The sequence below is a fragment of the Trichomycterus rosablanca genome, chromosome 21 (assembly GCF_030014385.1).
Source record: "Trichomycterus rosablanca isolate fTriRos1 chromosome 21, fTriRos1.hap1, whole genome shotgun sequence".
NCBI classification, from domain to species: Eukaryota; Metazoa; Chordata; class Actinopteri; order Siluriformes; family Trichomycteridae; genus Trichomycterus; species Trichomycterus rosablanca.
Genome location: NC_086008.1, coordinates 22,623,260 through 22,640,327, shown reverse-complemented (window position 1 = coordinate 22,640,327; position 17,068 = coordinate 22,623,260). Strand labels below are relative to the sequence as shown.

Genomic DNA, 17,068 nt, shown 5'->3' with positions numbered 1-17,068 from the left:
TTCCTGAGGAGCAGGATCGGCGTGGACGCATGTGCCACATGAGAGACCTTTGTTCTGCTGAGATCTTCTAAAATCATTATGATACCAGGTCACTAAGTTCAGAAGAAAGGACAGGAGGACTCACCTCAGAGTGAGAAGAAACCAGAGCACCCACAGGAACAAAACGTTAACTTTATCATCCAGCTGCTCCTCAGTGATGAGCACGATAAACCCAGAGGTGCAGAAGTTCTTCATTCATCTTAGACCTTAAACACCTGAGGATCTGATGATCCAGCTCCATCTCTCCTGCAGTCTGCTCCACTCCACTAGTTCTCCATGTGTAGCTGGTGTACGGTACGTTCTCTACGCCCCTCTCCTCCTGTTGCTCGGAGAACATCCACTCACTGGAATGAACGTAGATGCTCTCGCTCTCTCACACTTGTTTTGCTCTCTCGCTCTCTCACTCTCTCGCTCGACCATCTCCTGCCTTATTCTTCACTCAGGATCTTCTCAGATCTTCTCGCTCCACAATCCTCCCTCCAGAGCGACGATCCAGTTCATGAACCAGCGCTGTAATGCTGGTACTGAGTCAGAACCTCTGTGATTTGGAGGTTTGGCTACGATTATCATTAATTTATTCTTTTATTTACAGACTGATTTATCCTGTTCAGGGCCACAGTGGGTCCGGAGCCACTTTAAAACACTGGGCGTTAGTCTGGAACTGGGGCTGCTCATTTGTAATGATTGATTGTTTGGTCTTAATGATCATTAATGCCCTACAGGTTAATAAAGGCACCATTATCAGACCAGTGTAACTGTAAACAATAGCATCAACAACAGCAGCGATTGCAGTAGGTACAGTACAGGACACCCAGCAATAGGAGGAACCCCTAAATGTTGGATCACGGGTTTAAAAATGGACCGTACCCTAGATCAGTACCACATGTGTGTGATTGCTCAGACAGACTCATCATTAGCACAATGCTTATTACATACCAGTGGTTACGACAGCTGATGATAGTAACCATTAAAGATGTGGATGGAACAGTTGGGGGAGTTGAGTATTCAGCTCTTTCTTTCTTCAGAACTCCAAAAGTCTGGCAGCACTTGGTGTCGAGAACCTAGAACATGCTGCACACTCCTCACAAGTCTGGTAAAAGCCAGTAAAATGTACAGCAGGGCCGAGCTGGTGCGTTCCTGCTCCTTGATGGTTAAAGTCTGATAATAAATGTGATCTAGCAGCCCGGGCGCTATCATTAAAGATTAAAGCAGTTAGCTATACGCTCACTCCATCACTTTCACTGGGCACATCAAGATTTTGTTTCCATAGTAATGCTGCACGGTTGCCATGACACATTGTCTTATGGTAAAAGAATGAGGAGTTTTTCTAGCTGACATGTTTTGAAATAACAGCCTGTGGCTTTTCTCTTTCAGAAGAACGGCTCTGAGTTCTGCTCACCGCACGCTGGGTTTCAGACCACTCCTGACCTGTGACCTGGTTACAGAGACTCACAACTGTGCTGGAGGTCCCTGCTGAGTCTGGATCTTCTCACCGCTTCTTTCTTATAATGTTTAGAGGTTTTTTGTCCCGCTTTCTATTATTTGGATGTTTCTTAGATGAAATGTGTGTGACTCTAAAATAAGTTCAGATGGAATCAGTTCCTCTGGTTGCACAGTTGTCTCCTGTAAGAAGAGCCAGATCCTGTTGTGAAAGGTACATGAACCTGATCCTGGAGCTTTTGGGCTGCAGCTGACCTGTGTTGTGTCCATCTCCAGCACTACTGCAGCTCTTTCCTCTTTTGCTTTTTCTTCTCTCAGGTTCATGATTATGGAACAAACCAGTTGAGAACCAAGTGAGGACAGCACACAACCATAACAAAACACTTACAGAAGCACATGTTTATATAATAAGGATCACAGGAACACCATCAGAAGAATTTATCACATCACACTGAGATCTGCTTGAAGTGAACCTCAATCAACCAAAGGACCTGAGCAGAGCTGATCTGAGTACACCACACCAGACCAGACCAGGGAATGATATTACGATATATAAACACACTGATCAGGTCCAGTACAAACATGAGGAGGAGGAGGAGAGAGAGAGAGAGAGAGAGAGAGAGAGAGAGAGAGAGAGAGAGAGAGAGAGAGAGAGGTAAACAGTACAGGAGCAGATCTTCTCCTACCTGGTGCAGCTGAAACTGGACCTTGTTGATGGCCTTCAGCCAAAGTAGGCGAGATGGTGCGATGGAAGGAGGGTCGACTTTACTGAAACTAAAATAAGAACATGATAACGACTTCAGAATGATGTGTGTGTGTGTGTGTGTGTGTGTGTGAACAATGCTATCTGCAGAGCTCGTTACCGTTAACAGTCTGATCATTAGATGAAAACAGAAAGGACCCGGACTGCTCCACCTGGGATTCAAACCCAGGACCTTTTTGCTGTGAGGTGACAGTGCTACCTACCAAGCCACTGTGTTGCCCCCTGAAATGTATAACACTGTGTGTACGTGCAATCCCAATCCCAATCCCAATGCTTCACGGGCAGATATAACCACACCAGTGAAGGTCAGTGTGAATCATGTTAAGGCTATCTGATGGTCGAGTGGTAAAACTGCATGTCCAGTGTGACTTGTGTCTTTCACTCATATAATAATGATAATGATTTGAGCTGTAGACATGATTTTTGCACCATTTACACTCCGGTGTTAAAAGCCAAGGTTAAATAAATCATTCCCTCTGAAACAACTCCACTTTCTTTTGAAAGACAACAAAAGCAGTAATTAGCAGGACGGATCAGGCGTTGTTATTCCTCATCAGTTTACCACTCACCTCTCGGACTTCTTCACATGATTAATCAGTGATTGTCGAGGCACCAGCCTCCTCTTTTGTCCCTCTTTCGAGCTCATCTGTATCTCTCTCTCACCCTTTTCTACGTCCTGAGAGAGCGGCTGAGGCGGAGCGCCGGCGGGAGGTCTGGCGCGGTTGTCCGGGTCCGTCCTTTCCTCTGGCTCGGAGCTGAACTGGGAGCTGGCCTGGCTGAGGTTACCGGACGAGCCAAAGCGAGAGCTGTCCGCCGGGCTGAAGACACAGGACACGGAGGACAGACTCACTACTGTGTACTGTATATGTTCAAGCCCCTCAAGCACATTTACAGCACTTATAAAGAGACACGAGGCACTGGAATATGGTTCAGACACGGCCTGGGCTCTCATATTTATGATGAGAACTGATGTCTCAGCATCCTGGCCCGGCCCGGCTGTGTGTATATATATCTATATTTTTATAAAAAAGTTGGGACTCGCTATAGTTCAGTTGTTCAGCATTAGGATGAATCCGGCGTGATCGGTCTCTTTATAAGAACGGCTCAGAATTCTAACATTCAGGTAGTTATTAACATAATTAGGAATGAAGTACTCAGTACACGAGCCCTGATGAGCTCTACATGATTAATTAAAATTATAGGTATTATAATTAGAGGAAGTAAAGGAGGGGAAGCAAAGGTGCAGGAATGGTCAGGAACACAGACACTACAGTACCATCAGACCGTGTAGAAACACTTTCACTTAGTCCATTCAACTTCAAAACCAAGTGAAATGAGACGTCGCGTCCCCAACATAACTGTGCTTAATGCCTGTAGGAGACCCTGCACTGTCGTCTGCGCTGTCGTCTGCGCTGGTTAACCACGGTGATTGATTTTCCTTTGGGTTTGGCAAAATCACCTTCGTCATTACATTTTCTCCGCACCTTGGTGGTAGCCCGCAGCTCCACGCATAAATCTCCTGGATTTTCGTTGATGTAAACAAACTTGCTGGGGGTGATGGAATAATTCAGGCACGCTGAGAGAAAACAATCCACCCATATGCATGAGGAAAGGTCGTTTATAAATAATTTATGCACGTGTTTCCATCAGTGCCACTCAGACTGTCGGCTCCGGCCCTGAGGAAACAGACTTTCTGTACCTTTATTACTGCTGCGGTCGGCTGCTTATTAAGTGAGAATGTTTCTGGCAGAACTCTGACTAAACTCAAATACCATCAATTACCAGGGTAACCTTGGGTGGAAAATAAGTCAGTATAGATCAGTAAATAATCATTTTTTACTCTTTACATTATTTCATGCATGAATCATAAATAATTTAGTCCATTAATAAAAAAAGGATAGGTCTAACAGTGCTAACACATCACACTACAGTGAGGGGAAGTGAAGGGTAGGGTTAAAATCAAGGTAAAGCCTCAGCACAGCCATTAATCATGTTACTACTAGCCTTTCTCCAGGTTCTGTCCTCAGCGTGCTGTCTGCTGGCTCCTCCTCATCTTTAAATGAGAAAGCACCTTCATCATGAAGTTCCTCTCTTTTATCATCTCCAGGTTCTGTTGGACCCTGCTCTAATGCTATAGGATTTTCTGGACTGTCGAAACTCTGCTGCTTATCTGAACACGTGTCTGTGGGTCCTTCTGTCTCACTGTCATCAGCGCTCTCTGTATCTTCTGATTCTGAGGATAACCTGTCAGGATCTGGTACATCACGACCGTCTTTATTCTCCAGTTCCTCTGGTTTGGGTGGTGTGGTTACCGTTGCAGTGGGTGTGTGAGGTGCTGTGCTCTGCCATGGAAAGCCGATTTTCTTCCCAAACATGGTTGCCGCAGACACGCTGTCTTCTTCTCTGACAGCCGGCTTGTCGTCTTGGAAGAGACCAGCGGAGAAGCCTTTGAAGCCAGAAAACAGGCCCCCGGATTCTGGCTCTTGTTGAGGGCCCTTTGTATCTGCTGAAGTAGCAGTGGAGGAGGAACCAAAAATAGAACTGAAGGGCTTTGCTGCCTCAGCAGCGCCTGAAAACAGACCACCTAAAGATGCCGCGGGGAGACCAGGCAGGTCAAACGCGCCCTTAGCTGGAGGAGGTGATGGTAGATGTTTTTCCTGAGCGGTATCCTTGGTGGTGGTTGGAGGTACTGCAGCTTCTGGCTGTGACTCCATCTGATTTCCACTAAAAGCTTCTTTAGGAACGTCTTCAGATTCAGTGTTCAGGTCAGTGTCAGACTTCTCACTGTCTTTTACATGTTTTTCCTCCTGCTGTTGAGTTTCTGTTTCAGTAGATAAAGCCACTGATTCAGGACCTGTAGCACTTCCTGTCTCTTTTACATTTACACCCTGGCCCTGGGTCTCTGCTGAAGGTTTTGTCTCCTCTGGTTTGGCAGCATCTGTACCTTTTAATAACCCAAACAGATCACCTTTCAGAGAATCTGTTGGAAGGCCAGTTGGTAAGCTTGTGGGCAGGTTAAAAAATGAGCTCTTCTGTTGATTGTGAGGACTTGTACCTGCAGAGGGAGATAATTTAAAGAATGAAGGACCGGGTGATGAGAAGAAGCCGGACGTTGCAGGCTTGCTGGAGGCACTCGGCCCCGAGAACATGGACATAAATCCAGAAAATGCAGTGGACTCGGGGGGTCTTTGAGAACCAGGCATCCTTGGTCCATGTTGGCTAGTCATCACAGGTCTAGGGCCTTGAAGACCAGGCCTTGGCTGGCCAGGAGGCCCACCCATTCTTGGTTTAGGTTGGCCCATAGGTCCTAATGTTTCTGGCTGCTGCTGAATAGACACAGGCTGGGGCTCTGAAACCATCTGAGCTGGTGGTTCTGTTGATTGTTTATCTGCTGACTCCAGTTCTTCAACTGTAGCCGGCTCCATTCTGAGTAGCATGGCGAGGTCAACATCTGTGTTTACTCCACTTTTCTCAGATTCACTTTGTATTTCTGTTTCTGTTCTGTTTTCACTGGGACTCACAGAATCCACGGGTTTGTCTGGTTCCTGAGGTCTCTCGGTTTCAACACACTCTTCATATTTATCTGGACTTTTTTCCATCTCAGAAGCTTTGCTTGACTCTGGAGTTTCATCAGCCAGTAATAAAGTCTCTGGATCTGACTTATTGTTAGATTCTACAAAGTCTGAAAGTTTCTCAGGGTCTGAGGTCTCATAAATCTCTGAAGTGTCTGTTTCCTGTTCACTAATCTTAATGTGTTCAGTGGGTATTTTTTCCACATCAAGCGTCTCTTCACTTTCTAAGGATGTTTGTTTTTGAGATTGTTCTTTTGTTGGATGTTCCACAGCTTTGATCTCATTTTCTGATTGCTCGTTTATTTGGGTATGTGTATCTTCACATGAGATTAAGGTTTTGTCTGAAGAAACAGATTTATCTTTAGTTTTATTGTCGACTCTTTCATGTTTTTCGTGAAGTTTTGCTGAGGGTTCATCCTCAGGTATAGATTTATCAGTTGTTTTGTCCTCTATAAAGGACAAAAGACCAAACCCAGTGGATTTTTGTTGGTCTGAACCACCTCCAATGGAGAACACAGAGGGAACTTTAAACAAACCTTCTGACTCAGTTGATGTTGGTCCACTAAACATGGAAAACAACCCTTTTCCTGTTGACTCTTTGTGTGCATCTCTTACTGAAGCTGAAATTGGAGAAGTCTGAGCACTGCCACCACCAAACATGGAGAACAGGCCAGATCCTTTACTTCCTTTGAGTGTGGATGATTCTGGCAGGATGTTTAAGAGAGTTGTAATTCCAGAGGAAGGACGGCTTAATGATGCATCTCCATCAGCTGATGCTTGTGTAGCAGGTTCTAGTGCTACCTCACAGTTTGACGTTGCTTCAGGTTGTAAGTGCTCCAGACACTCAAAGCTCTCAGGAGTTTCCTTGTCAGTCAGTGATTGAAATTCATTTGTGTTCAAAGTTTGATGTTTCACAGCTTTGACCTCATGTTCCGACTTCTCAATTTCCTGATTATGGGAAACTTCAGATGCAGACGAGGTTTTGTCTTCAAGAATACCTTCAACTTCTGATGTTTGGATATCATTAACAGATTCATCTTTAGTTTCAGTACTGATGTTTTCACAATTTTCATTGGATGTGGACACATGCATATTTGGAATATCCTGAGTAACTTCTACTGGCTTCTCGTGTAATGATGCAGCATCTTGGATGTCATTATTACCGGTGGTAGATATTAAGACATTACGTGGAAGACATTCATTCAAACTTGCTGCATCTTCAGGTTTTGTAGGGTCTATTTCATCAGGTGTAGGTTCACCAGTTCTTTTCTCATCCATAAAGCTCAAAAGGCCGAACCCACTTGATTTTTGCTTGTCCAAACCACCTCCTCGGGAGAACACTGAAGGAACTTTAAACAAACTGTCTGCCTCAGAAGATGTTTGTCCACTAACCATTGAAAACAACCCTTTACCTGGTGGCTCTTTACTGGGACTATCTGCTACTGGTGAGACTGTTGGAGAAGATTGGCCAGTGGTCCCACCAAACATGGAAAACAAGCCAGATCCAGTATTGTCTTTAAGTGTATGTGATCCAGACAGGAAACTCCCTAGAGTTGAAGATCCTGAAGAAGGTGGTCTAGCTGGAGCGCCACCTGTAGGTGTTGTCTGTGTAGCAGACCCACTAAACATAGAAAATAGACCCTTGACTGGTGTATCTTTAGGTGGTGGTCCTCTGAATTGTGAAACAGGGCTTCTTATTCCTCGTCCTAAAGGACCTGTTGGCCCAGGTTTTGAATCACCCCTGGGTCCTACTCCTGGTGTCTGTCCTCTTGGACCACATGGACTATGTGGTGGTTGAGAATGACCTCCAGCAAGCAAAGAAAACAACCCCTTTTCTGTGGTCTTTTTTGGGGCAGATGGTGGACCAGCATCTTCTGGACTGGCACCACTGAACATTGAAAACAGACTTGCACCAGGTGCTTTTTTGGAAGTTTCTGGAAGGAGGCCACTAAGTATTGATGATCCACTTTGAGGCTGTGAAGTGGCAGAAGGTGAACCACCATGCAATGGTAATGAATCTGGACTAGATTTCTTCTCTGGAGCAGCAGTGGAAAGCAAGTCATTCTTATCAGGTAAGAGCTCAGCACTGGAACCTGGACTGTGTGTTTCTTGTGACATTTCTTCATTCTCTATAGAAATGTCTGGTGTCACACCAAAATGACGATGTCCTTGTTTGGATTCAGGGTTTATGGATTTGGAGTTTTCCAAAAGAGTCGACTGTTCCTCCTTATGAGAAAAGGTTCCTTGTCTTGAAACTTCAACAGCTTCAGTAGATTCTGCCTTCAGTTTTGTTATTTCAGGTTTCTCAGATCCACCACTTTCACTCTTGAGGTTTGGCTCCTCTGTATCGACTTCTGATAACTTATCAGGGTCAGAAGATGCTATCACACCAACAGGTGGGTTGAGTTCTAATGCAGATTTGTCTTCATGCTGATCAACAGAGACAGAACCTGAGATTTCCTCTTCTGCTGGAAGAACTTCCTGCGTTTTATGGGACGTTGTGTCATGTACGTTTGATGAAATAGGTGGTTGTTCTGTATCGTTCAATGATATTGAGGTTGAAGAAGAGATCATTGCTGAACAGTTCTCTGTAGATGATGCTAAAGCAGTTACGATGGTGCTTGTGTCTTCCTGACTTTGCTCTAAAACAAGCACTTGTTTTGTGTCTTGAGTAGCTTCACTAACACGATCAAACGTTTCTATTATGGTAGCATCATGCCGCGTTTCACGCAAAGTTATCTTCTCCTCATTAGGATACCCCTCCTCTGGACAGTTCAGAATCTGATAAATCAGCATCTTCTTGGAACGTGATGTAGTACAACTTACAGTTTGCTTCCTTACCTCAGCAGGTGAAACTTTATCAAAACATGAAACGTCCTCGAGGATTAACATCTCAGATAAAACAGATTCAGCTGTGGGCTGCTTCTGAAGATGATCTAATTCTCCATTCTTGCTTTGACTCATACTTGAATTTAAAGCTAGGTCAGTATCAGGAGTAGACTCTCTTGGTAATACGGTGGAGTGTGAGGAGGTTGTAGATGATGTAGCTGATATGATTTGCTCAGGTATGCGTGTAACTGTGTGTGAAACTGAAGGCTGTGATGAATTAGGATAAACGCTGGTGACAGTTACAGAAGGCAAATTACTTTGCATTGTTTCTGTTGAGATGGAGGTAACCATAGAAGCTTCAGAGCTCACGGTGTTTACAGGTGAAGCTGCCTCGTATTCAGGATTCTCAGTTTCATGTGAGATTACTGGAGACGGCTCTTGAGACTCTGGCTCGGCCTCTGTTATAATAATAGTGGGTGCTTGGGAGACGTGTCCACTTAAAGTTGAGTTGATGTGTTGACCAGTGTTACTTGGTTGATCATCTGTTATTTTTCCTTGTATTTTATCGTCCATGTTGAGAGACTGTGTTTGTTTATCATTTAAGGAAACCACTGGATGGAGGGACACATGTGCTGGAGGAGGTAAAGCTGGATATGAAGGTTCAACAGATGGACAGACATCGGACACCTCTGCTACACTCATAGAGCTTGTTAAAGATGATGACATTTCATTGGGAGGTAGAGCATTATAGCCTGGAACTGAAATGGGTGTAGAGGATGAAAAGACGGTAGCAGTGGTTGATCCATATTTAGTTGAAGGAGTCTGAACAGAACATAAAGTCACAGAGTGCTCTGAGGTATGTACTGGACTTGAAAAATGTTCCTGTGGGAGAAATTCCATGGGAGGTGAAGCAGCATATCCTGGACTTGGGCAAGAAGTATATGGTAGATGTACTGCAGCATTTTTTACTTCATATCCTGGACTTGGTAAAGTATCAGCAGGACAGGAAGGTCCAGAGGTGTAACCTGGACTTGGAAGAGTTCTTGGTTGTGGATATTCTATAGGTGAAGCAGTATATCTCGGACTCCATGCTGAAGAAGGCTCTGATTTATGTGCCAGACTGGAAAGAGGCTCACTAGGGCTTGGCTTAAAGGACTGCACCATGCTTGCTGAAGTAGTAGGTGAAGAATCCTTAGCAATTGGTGAGACTGCGGATGTGTCTGTAGATGGGCTCATTGCATGTTTTAACACTGGGGTCAAGGCTTGTTCTGGTACAGCAGAAATAACTGGCAATGGTTTGCATGTTGACTTATCACTTTGCAGAATTTCCTTAGATATGATACCCATACCTGCTTTTGGAGTTGCTTTGTCACACATTGAGATCAAACCTTTGACTGATCCAGCAGGGGTTTGAGTTTCAGTTTGAGGGGTCTGAGTTGTACCTAAAGATATGTGACCTTTGTGGGTGGTATTAATATACAATGGTGCTTTATTTTCTGTGCCTTGGGACACAATCATTGACTGTTCAGTGACACGTACAGGCAATCTAGTAGACGTTTTGACTGGGAACACATCTGGACCAGGTACAATGGTAACGTATGAGGTAACGTCTGTAGTTCTGTTGAGGTTTTGTACGTGTGGTGTTTCAGGTAGATGAATCTGTGCATTTTGTAAATAAACTCCACTTTCATGCTTTGTTACGCTGTGCTCCTCCAAACTGTGCACTGTAGACTGCTGGACAAACCTCCTGGATCTGGTGATTGACCTGTTAGATGTAGCTACATGGGTACTATCACTTCCTTTCTGAGTCAGTATTGTAGTAGTTGAATGGTAAGTGATATTTAACCCTTGAGGTTTAGGATGGGTAATATGTTGAGTCTGAGGTGTCGACTGCTCTGGTACATTTGGAAATATGATTGGCGGTTTACTAGGATGACTTGTTGCTTTTACTGGTGCAGCAGGCTGGATATTTGGGATGTATGTCCTTTGTAACTGGGTATTGATTGGTCCATTCCTATCCCTATCAGGAGCCTGTGAAAAATGTTGAGCTGTGTAGGTTAGTCTCTGAGTTATTGCTCCAGAAGATGATGTGTAGACATCAGGAACTGAAAAATTCCATGGAGATGACAGATCACAGGCCGTAGTACTTTGTGCACTTTGTTTTGTATTTAAGTCAACAGTTAAATCAACAACTGAAGCTTGAGTTGGACTATAATGGCGCTGATGTCTTTGTGTACTCCTTAGTTTCTCCGGCTTAGTTTTGGTGAAATCCACCGGCTGTCCATTCTGCAAACTGGACAGATCCCTGGATTTAGACTGTGAGTGTTTATCTGAGAAATCTAGCGGCCTGTTGTTGGGCTGTGCTTTCATACTGGGTTTCAGTGAGGGTGAGAGAAGTGTATGAGGTTCTGTTGTGTGATGTCTGGTAAATATGAGCTGTGGGGTGTTTTGATGCAGTATTTGCTCAGGTTGTGATTGTGATGAGATCTTTTCAGAAGCTGAACCAGTGGAAGGTCCCTTATTTGAACCATGTTGATCCAGTGATGTAGGTCTATACTGTGACGTATCAGTTCCATTTGAAGCAGAATGTTCTCTAGTTGTATGTAAACCAATAGAAGGTTCTTTAATGTGGGCAGATGATTTGTTCTTCATTAATGGCATCAACTCTGATGAAGATGTTTTGTCAGGTGCCGACATAACTGTAGTTGATTTAACAGCGTTTCCTGGAGTTGATGCTGTTGGAATAAACTGAGAGTTCTGAACTGAAGAGGTTTGGGACTGTAAATAACCTACTTGAGAAACTGAGGAGTCCGACTGTTGCAGCAGCTCTGTGGTTGTAGCTTGTGGTTGTGACTGATATCTTCTAAAATGTGGTTTTACCTTGGCTGCCAGAGGTTCTACAACCAAAGAGACCCCACCCAACTCTTCACTGACAGCTGACACTGATCTTGATCTACTGCTCACAAGTGAGATGACCTTATCTGGAGGAACCACTGTTCCTTCAGCTGGTTTTAAACTCAAATCTATTGTGGTTTTAGGGTAATTTGCCAGCACTGGTGATTGAGAACATTGTGCTGACTGATCTGTGGTTCTACAGTAAGCAGGTCTGTTACTGCACAAGACAGAAGTTACACGTGGTGTACATGTTTCTAATAAAGCTTCACCAGTTTTGGTTTCTTGTGAATGAATTTGCTTCGTGTGTAGTGTAGCAGCTTCCACAACCAAAGGTACCCCAAAGGAACCATCTTTAACATGTGCAACAGAGGTCCGTCTGCTCCAAACAAGTGGAACAGCATCAGTACTATTGATTGGCTTGTTCAAAGTCCCAACCACTGGCTTTGATGACATATCCAAGGCTCCTTTAACTAGGTTTGCAGGTGTTGTGGTATTATAATGTTGCTTGGCACTTGTCTGAACAATTGTTTTGGATTCATCTAATTTAGAAGACTGGCATATAACACCTGTCTGTTTACTTTCAGCAGGCACTTGTGATTTTGGGCTGATCAATGAAGATCTTTTTATTTCAGGGCTTGAAGGGCAGGATAATGAAGACACGTTTTCTTTCTGGTCTTTAACACTGCCTGCTTTGGATCCACGTGACTGAACCGGAACAGCTGAATCAACACTGGCTTTTGGAGATGATTTAACTGAGACTTGTCTGACTAGCTGAGATCTTATAGAAGGTGATGTGGATGACTGTTGATCAGTTTTAAGATTAGGACCAGGTGATCCACTATCTGGTGGACAGTATCGAGACTGACCTCTTGGGGAAGGAGGAGCTGAAACAGTTCTCTGAGATACTTCAGGTACATCAGAGATGGGAGGAGTGACCTCCAGTGGTGGAAATGTCATACTGATTCCTTTAACATTCTCATCAACCTCAACGGTCAGATCAACACCTGTTTCATCACTTTTGCCAGCGTGACACGCCCATTGCTGTAGTTGTTTGTCTCTTTTTTTCTTGGTCTTGGTAAAATCAAGTACATCTATGTTCATGTCACTGGACACATCTGCTGACAAATGTGCAGAACTCATATCAGGGTTTTTCTCCTCCTTTAAACGCCCAGAAAAGTCTACTGGTTTAATACAGACATGAGAGTCTAGTGCTTTCTCAGGTCTAGTATAGAGTAAATTCTGAGGAGGTGGCAGTGGCCGTCTCTCATTAGATGTAGGAGTTTCTGTAGCTTGTGTTATAATGATGGATTTTGAGGTTTGAATCCCAATTTTACACGTCTGTAACGATTGTGTTGACATTGATGGCTGTCTTCCTAGTTGGGGTCGGTGTGAGGGAGAAGCTTGTGTATTACCAGGTGAAGCAGGCTGTGTTGTAACAACCTGACCAGCATTTCCCAAAGTCATTTTATTCCCTGGTGTTGCTGGAAGTGATCTACCAGAACCTTTAGAGGTCACTGGAAGTTCAGGAGCCTTCTCAATATTAGAACCTGTCCGGGAGATCTTGTTTCCTGTAAACAATTCCTCATTTTTTGGCTTATCAGCAAGGTCAATAATGGGTGGCATCATTGGGGTTACGTTTTTAACTAGCTGGCTTTGCAGTTGTTTAACATCTGTGTCATCTACATGCCCAATCTTAATCTCAGGATTTGGAGGATGGCGTCTACATGACACTGATGTAGTGTGTGCTGCTGTAGTCGCTGCTATAACTGATGACACTTCTGGGAAGAGATCCTTAACTCCTTGATTTTTCCAGTAGGGTCCACCATGATTTGCCCTGTTTGGTTTGCTTCTGAGGTCAGATGCTTCCATGTGCTCTTTAGGATCAATTCCATTCAACTCATTCACTTCCACTTTTACTTTTTTCAGCTTGTACAAACTGAAGTCCACAGGTCGCTCCGTCTGTGCATGAATTGAGTCATGAAACATCTGAGAAAAACACTCAAGATTCATATTCATGATTCTGTCTCCTTTTTGAAGGGCTGAGGTCAGATCAACGGGAGCAGTAAGAACAGAAGAACCTGTATGATTCCCCGGGACACAGAGTCTTTCTTCTTCATTAAACAAGGGTATTTTAAATCCACAGAGTGTCACCGTAGCCGTTTCCTTCTTCTTCAGTATATCAGAGATGTTCTCTGTGATTTGTTCTAAAGCATGTCTATCCTCTGGAGTAGCATATGTGTAGAGATGCTTCCCAGCCCGGTCGGTCAGCAGTGAGTAAATATATTCCTCATCTGCATAAATGTAATATCCACAATCCCCTGCTTCAGCTGGCCACCACATTCCCTGCTCCAAAAGTGAAAGCCATTGCTGGTACCATTCAGAATCCTCAAAGAACAGGTCATCTTCTGTACCTCTGTTGGTCCCATTAGTCCTGCTATAGTTAACTGCACCCAACGTCAAATCCATTGGACCTTTTTCAGCCGTTAGCCATTTAATGATTTTTAAGGCAAATTCTGAATCAAACTGTGTCCTCAGAGAGTCAGTATGAACGTGGACGCTGGCAGCAGAGAGTGACTGGGAGCGACATAACTTTGTGGGCTTTTCTGTTGAGCCCTTCTCAATCCACATCTTGTTGCTTGTTTGATTATTAAATGCATCTAAATTATTGCAGCTTCTCCAGGAGTTTCTGTTTTTGTTACTCATGTCAAATACAACGGCGTCCTTGTCCTGTAGGAGTCTGTTTCTAAATGATGGACTGGCTACATCCTGCCAGGGATGTGAAGGTACGTGAAATTGTCTTGGATCTATACTTTTCAGGTTCCACAACCCAGGACCTTCCATGACTTGTTCAGTGTTTATTGAAGCTTGTTCATGAACATCTACAAAACACTCTTGAGCTTGAGCCTCCAGGGCCTCTAATAAAACATAATCATTGAGTTGTTGCCAAAGGAGTGCTTCTATAAGACACTGATGTTCATACAGTTCAGGTGGAATTACACCATGCTCACCAAAGGAATGGAGCAGATCCTGGTAACCATATTCAGTATCAGTACCATACAAAAGTTTATGGACTTCATCCAGGTACTGCTGTGTAGACTTAACTGCTGGACACAATCGTACAAGTTCCAGAGACTGACCAATTGATGAGCTTGGTTCTAACCCTGACGTGCTGGTGATATTATGCACAGGTTCTTCTTTCTTCTGTTTACCACGTAGTCGATTAATAAAGCCTTGTTCTGTTTCCTTATTTATTTTAGTTGTACTGTTTTTATTGGTCTCTGGTTTGGAAAAGCTGGAAACCACAGCAGACCCATCAGTAGATCCAGTCTTTGCTTCCTTATGCACATCAGAATGGGTTGTACACTTTATTTTGGAGCTGTCCTCCTCTGATCCCTTATTGAACAACCCTGCCATAAAACCTTTCTGTGGGGGTGCTTTATGATCCTTGTCATGGTGTCCATCCTGAGTGGACTCTTGCTCAACTGGTTTGGTTCTTTGAATCTGTGAATGATTCTGACCAGGTTTAACATTAGGATGTTCTTGCTGCTGCTGTGGTTTCTGATTGGAAGGAACTTGACTGTCTTCAGTTGTGGAAGACATTTTGCTAAAGAGGCCAGATAAAATGCCCCTAGATTCACTTGGTTGATCATTACTATGTTGTGCCTCTGATATTTTGGACGTCTGAGCATTTGATTGGGCCTGTTGCTGTTGCAATTCATCTGAGGTATTGAAGATGCTGGAGAAGAGACCTCCTGATCGACCTTTACCAGGTGATGGTGACGTATGATCTTGTTGATCCTGTTTATTGGCTTGCTCAGTAGAGGATTGTTTAGAGGTTGTTGCTTCATTGCCTACTTTTAAAATCCCAGAAGGGGTTCTGCTGGATGGACTTATTGGTTGAGGTTGCTGGTTTGGACCTGAACCTTGCACTGAAGGTCCTGGCTTATTTGCTTGTTGGTTGTGTGACCCCTTAACAACAGGATGTTGAGTTGGATTATCCACTGATGCCAACTTGTTAAACAGATTAGAGAACAGACCTCCTTGTTGGGACTCAGATGATGCAGCTGACTTTAAAGGAGTCTGAGGCTGCCTCTCCAAGGGCTGTCCACCTTGCTGGTGGTGGTGTTGAGGAACCTGTTGCTTGTTTTCTGGAGGATGACTGGTGGAAAAAAGCCCTGTTAAAAAACCTCCTTGCTGATCAGAGGGTTTTGGGGCTATATTCTGATCTGACTGGCCAGTTGCAGCAGCTGTGTCCACAATCTTATTGAACAGGCCTGAAAACATCCCACCTGGTCCACTTGTCTGGGTTTGAGAAGATGGCACCTGATTTTGCCTATTGGTTGGTTGTGCCATAGATGGAGTAACAGCACCAGTTGGCCTAGGATGTGTAGCTTTTTGAGGGTTTAACTGGTTGCCAGTACTGGCCTCTGGAGAACTGATTCCAAACAAACCAGACAGAAAGCCTCCTTGTTGAGTGGGAGTAGACTGTTGTGATAGTTTAGGGTCTTGGTTTGGGGCGTGGCTATGAGCTGTGGTGTGTGGCTGCTGAGAAGTACCTTCAGCTACAGTTATTTTGTGTAGAAACCCTGACAGTATTCCTCCCGTTGGTGCAGCAGGTGGTGCTTCTGATGACTTCTGACTGGGCTGGCTGCTCGTCCCACTTGACTGTTGTGTTACAGATGGTGTAAGTGCATTCTCTGTTAATTTCAGAAGTCCTCCAAACAGTCCTCCAGATTGAGAGGAAGATGGTGTTCCTAGTTGTGGTGGCCCGCTTTGAGTAGCTGTTTTATGTTTATTCATTTGATGATGTTCCTGATGCTGTACCTGGGCTGCCTGCCCAGTTGAGGACACACTGTCAGTGCTTGGCACTTCAGGAAGACCAGATGATGGACCTTGTTGATGTGATGAATGAGTATCGTCTTGAGCTGGTGCTTGGCTTAACTCTGGAGTAGTTTCTGGCTGTGGGGCAGGTTGACTAATTTGAGGTGTTGGTGTATGTTGGGCAGCAGTAGCTGTGGGATTTAAAACAGAATCACTAGTCAGTTTAAACAGCCCAGACAAAAGCCCACTACGTGGAGGTGCAGCAGACTCCTGTGTTTGTTTTTGGACAACTGGAGGTGATGGATGGCTGGGCTGGCTTCCAGGAATGGTCTGCTGCTGTTCTGCACTTGCTAGCTGGCTATCTGCACTAATATTGTCAGTGTTACTCATTTTCAAAAGGCCAGAAAGCAACCCAGCTGACTGAGGTGTGCTACCTTGCTGAGACTGGCTCTTATTTGTAGCACTGGTGACAGATGAAAACAGCCCTGAAAGAAGTCCACCTTGTTGTGGCTGATCAGCAGCTTTACTGCCACCTGATAACAGCCCTGATAACAAGCCTTGGGATTCACTTTGAGGTTTTGCCTGTTCCTGGGGTTTGGCCACATCGTGTTCCTGAAGCTTGGACTTGGTTTCAGAAGGAAGATCTGCTTGCGTCTCACTCTGAACCACAGAATTCGACTTCTTATCAGAAACACTCTGGATGTCATTT

General features: G+C 44.3%; 1 protein-coding gene across 1 annotated transcript in view; it reads right to left on the bottom strand.

Annotated features, from left to right (window-relative positions):
* LOC134335765 (protein unc-13 homolog B) overlaps positions 1 to 17,068 on the bottom strand; it is a 59,930-nt gene that overhangs the window by 27,654 nt on the left and 15,208 nt on the right. The window contains exons 9-10 of the mRNA XM_063018358.1: positions 2,812 to 3,060; positions 2,166 to 2,253 (exon numbers count right to left, since the gene is read on the bottom strand). Of these exons, the coding sequence (XP_062874428.1) occupies positions 2,166 to 2,253; positions 2,812 to 3,060 (337 nt within the window). The remainder of the gene's footprint in view (positions 1 to 2,165; positions 2,254 to 2,811; positions 3,061 to 17,068) is intronic.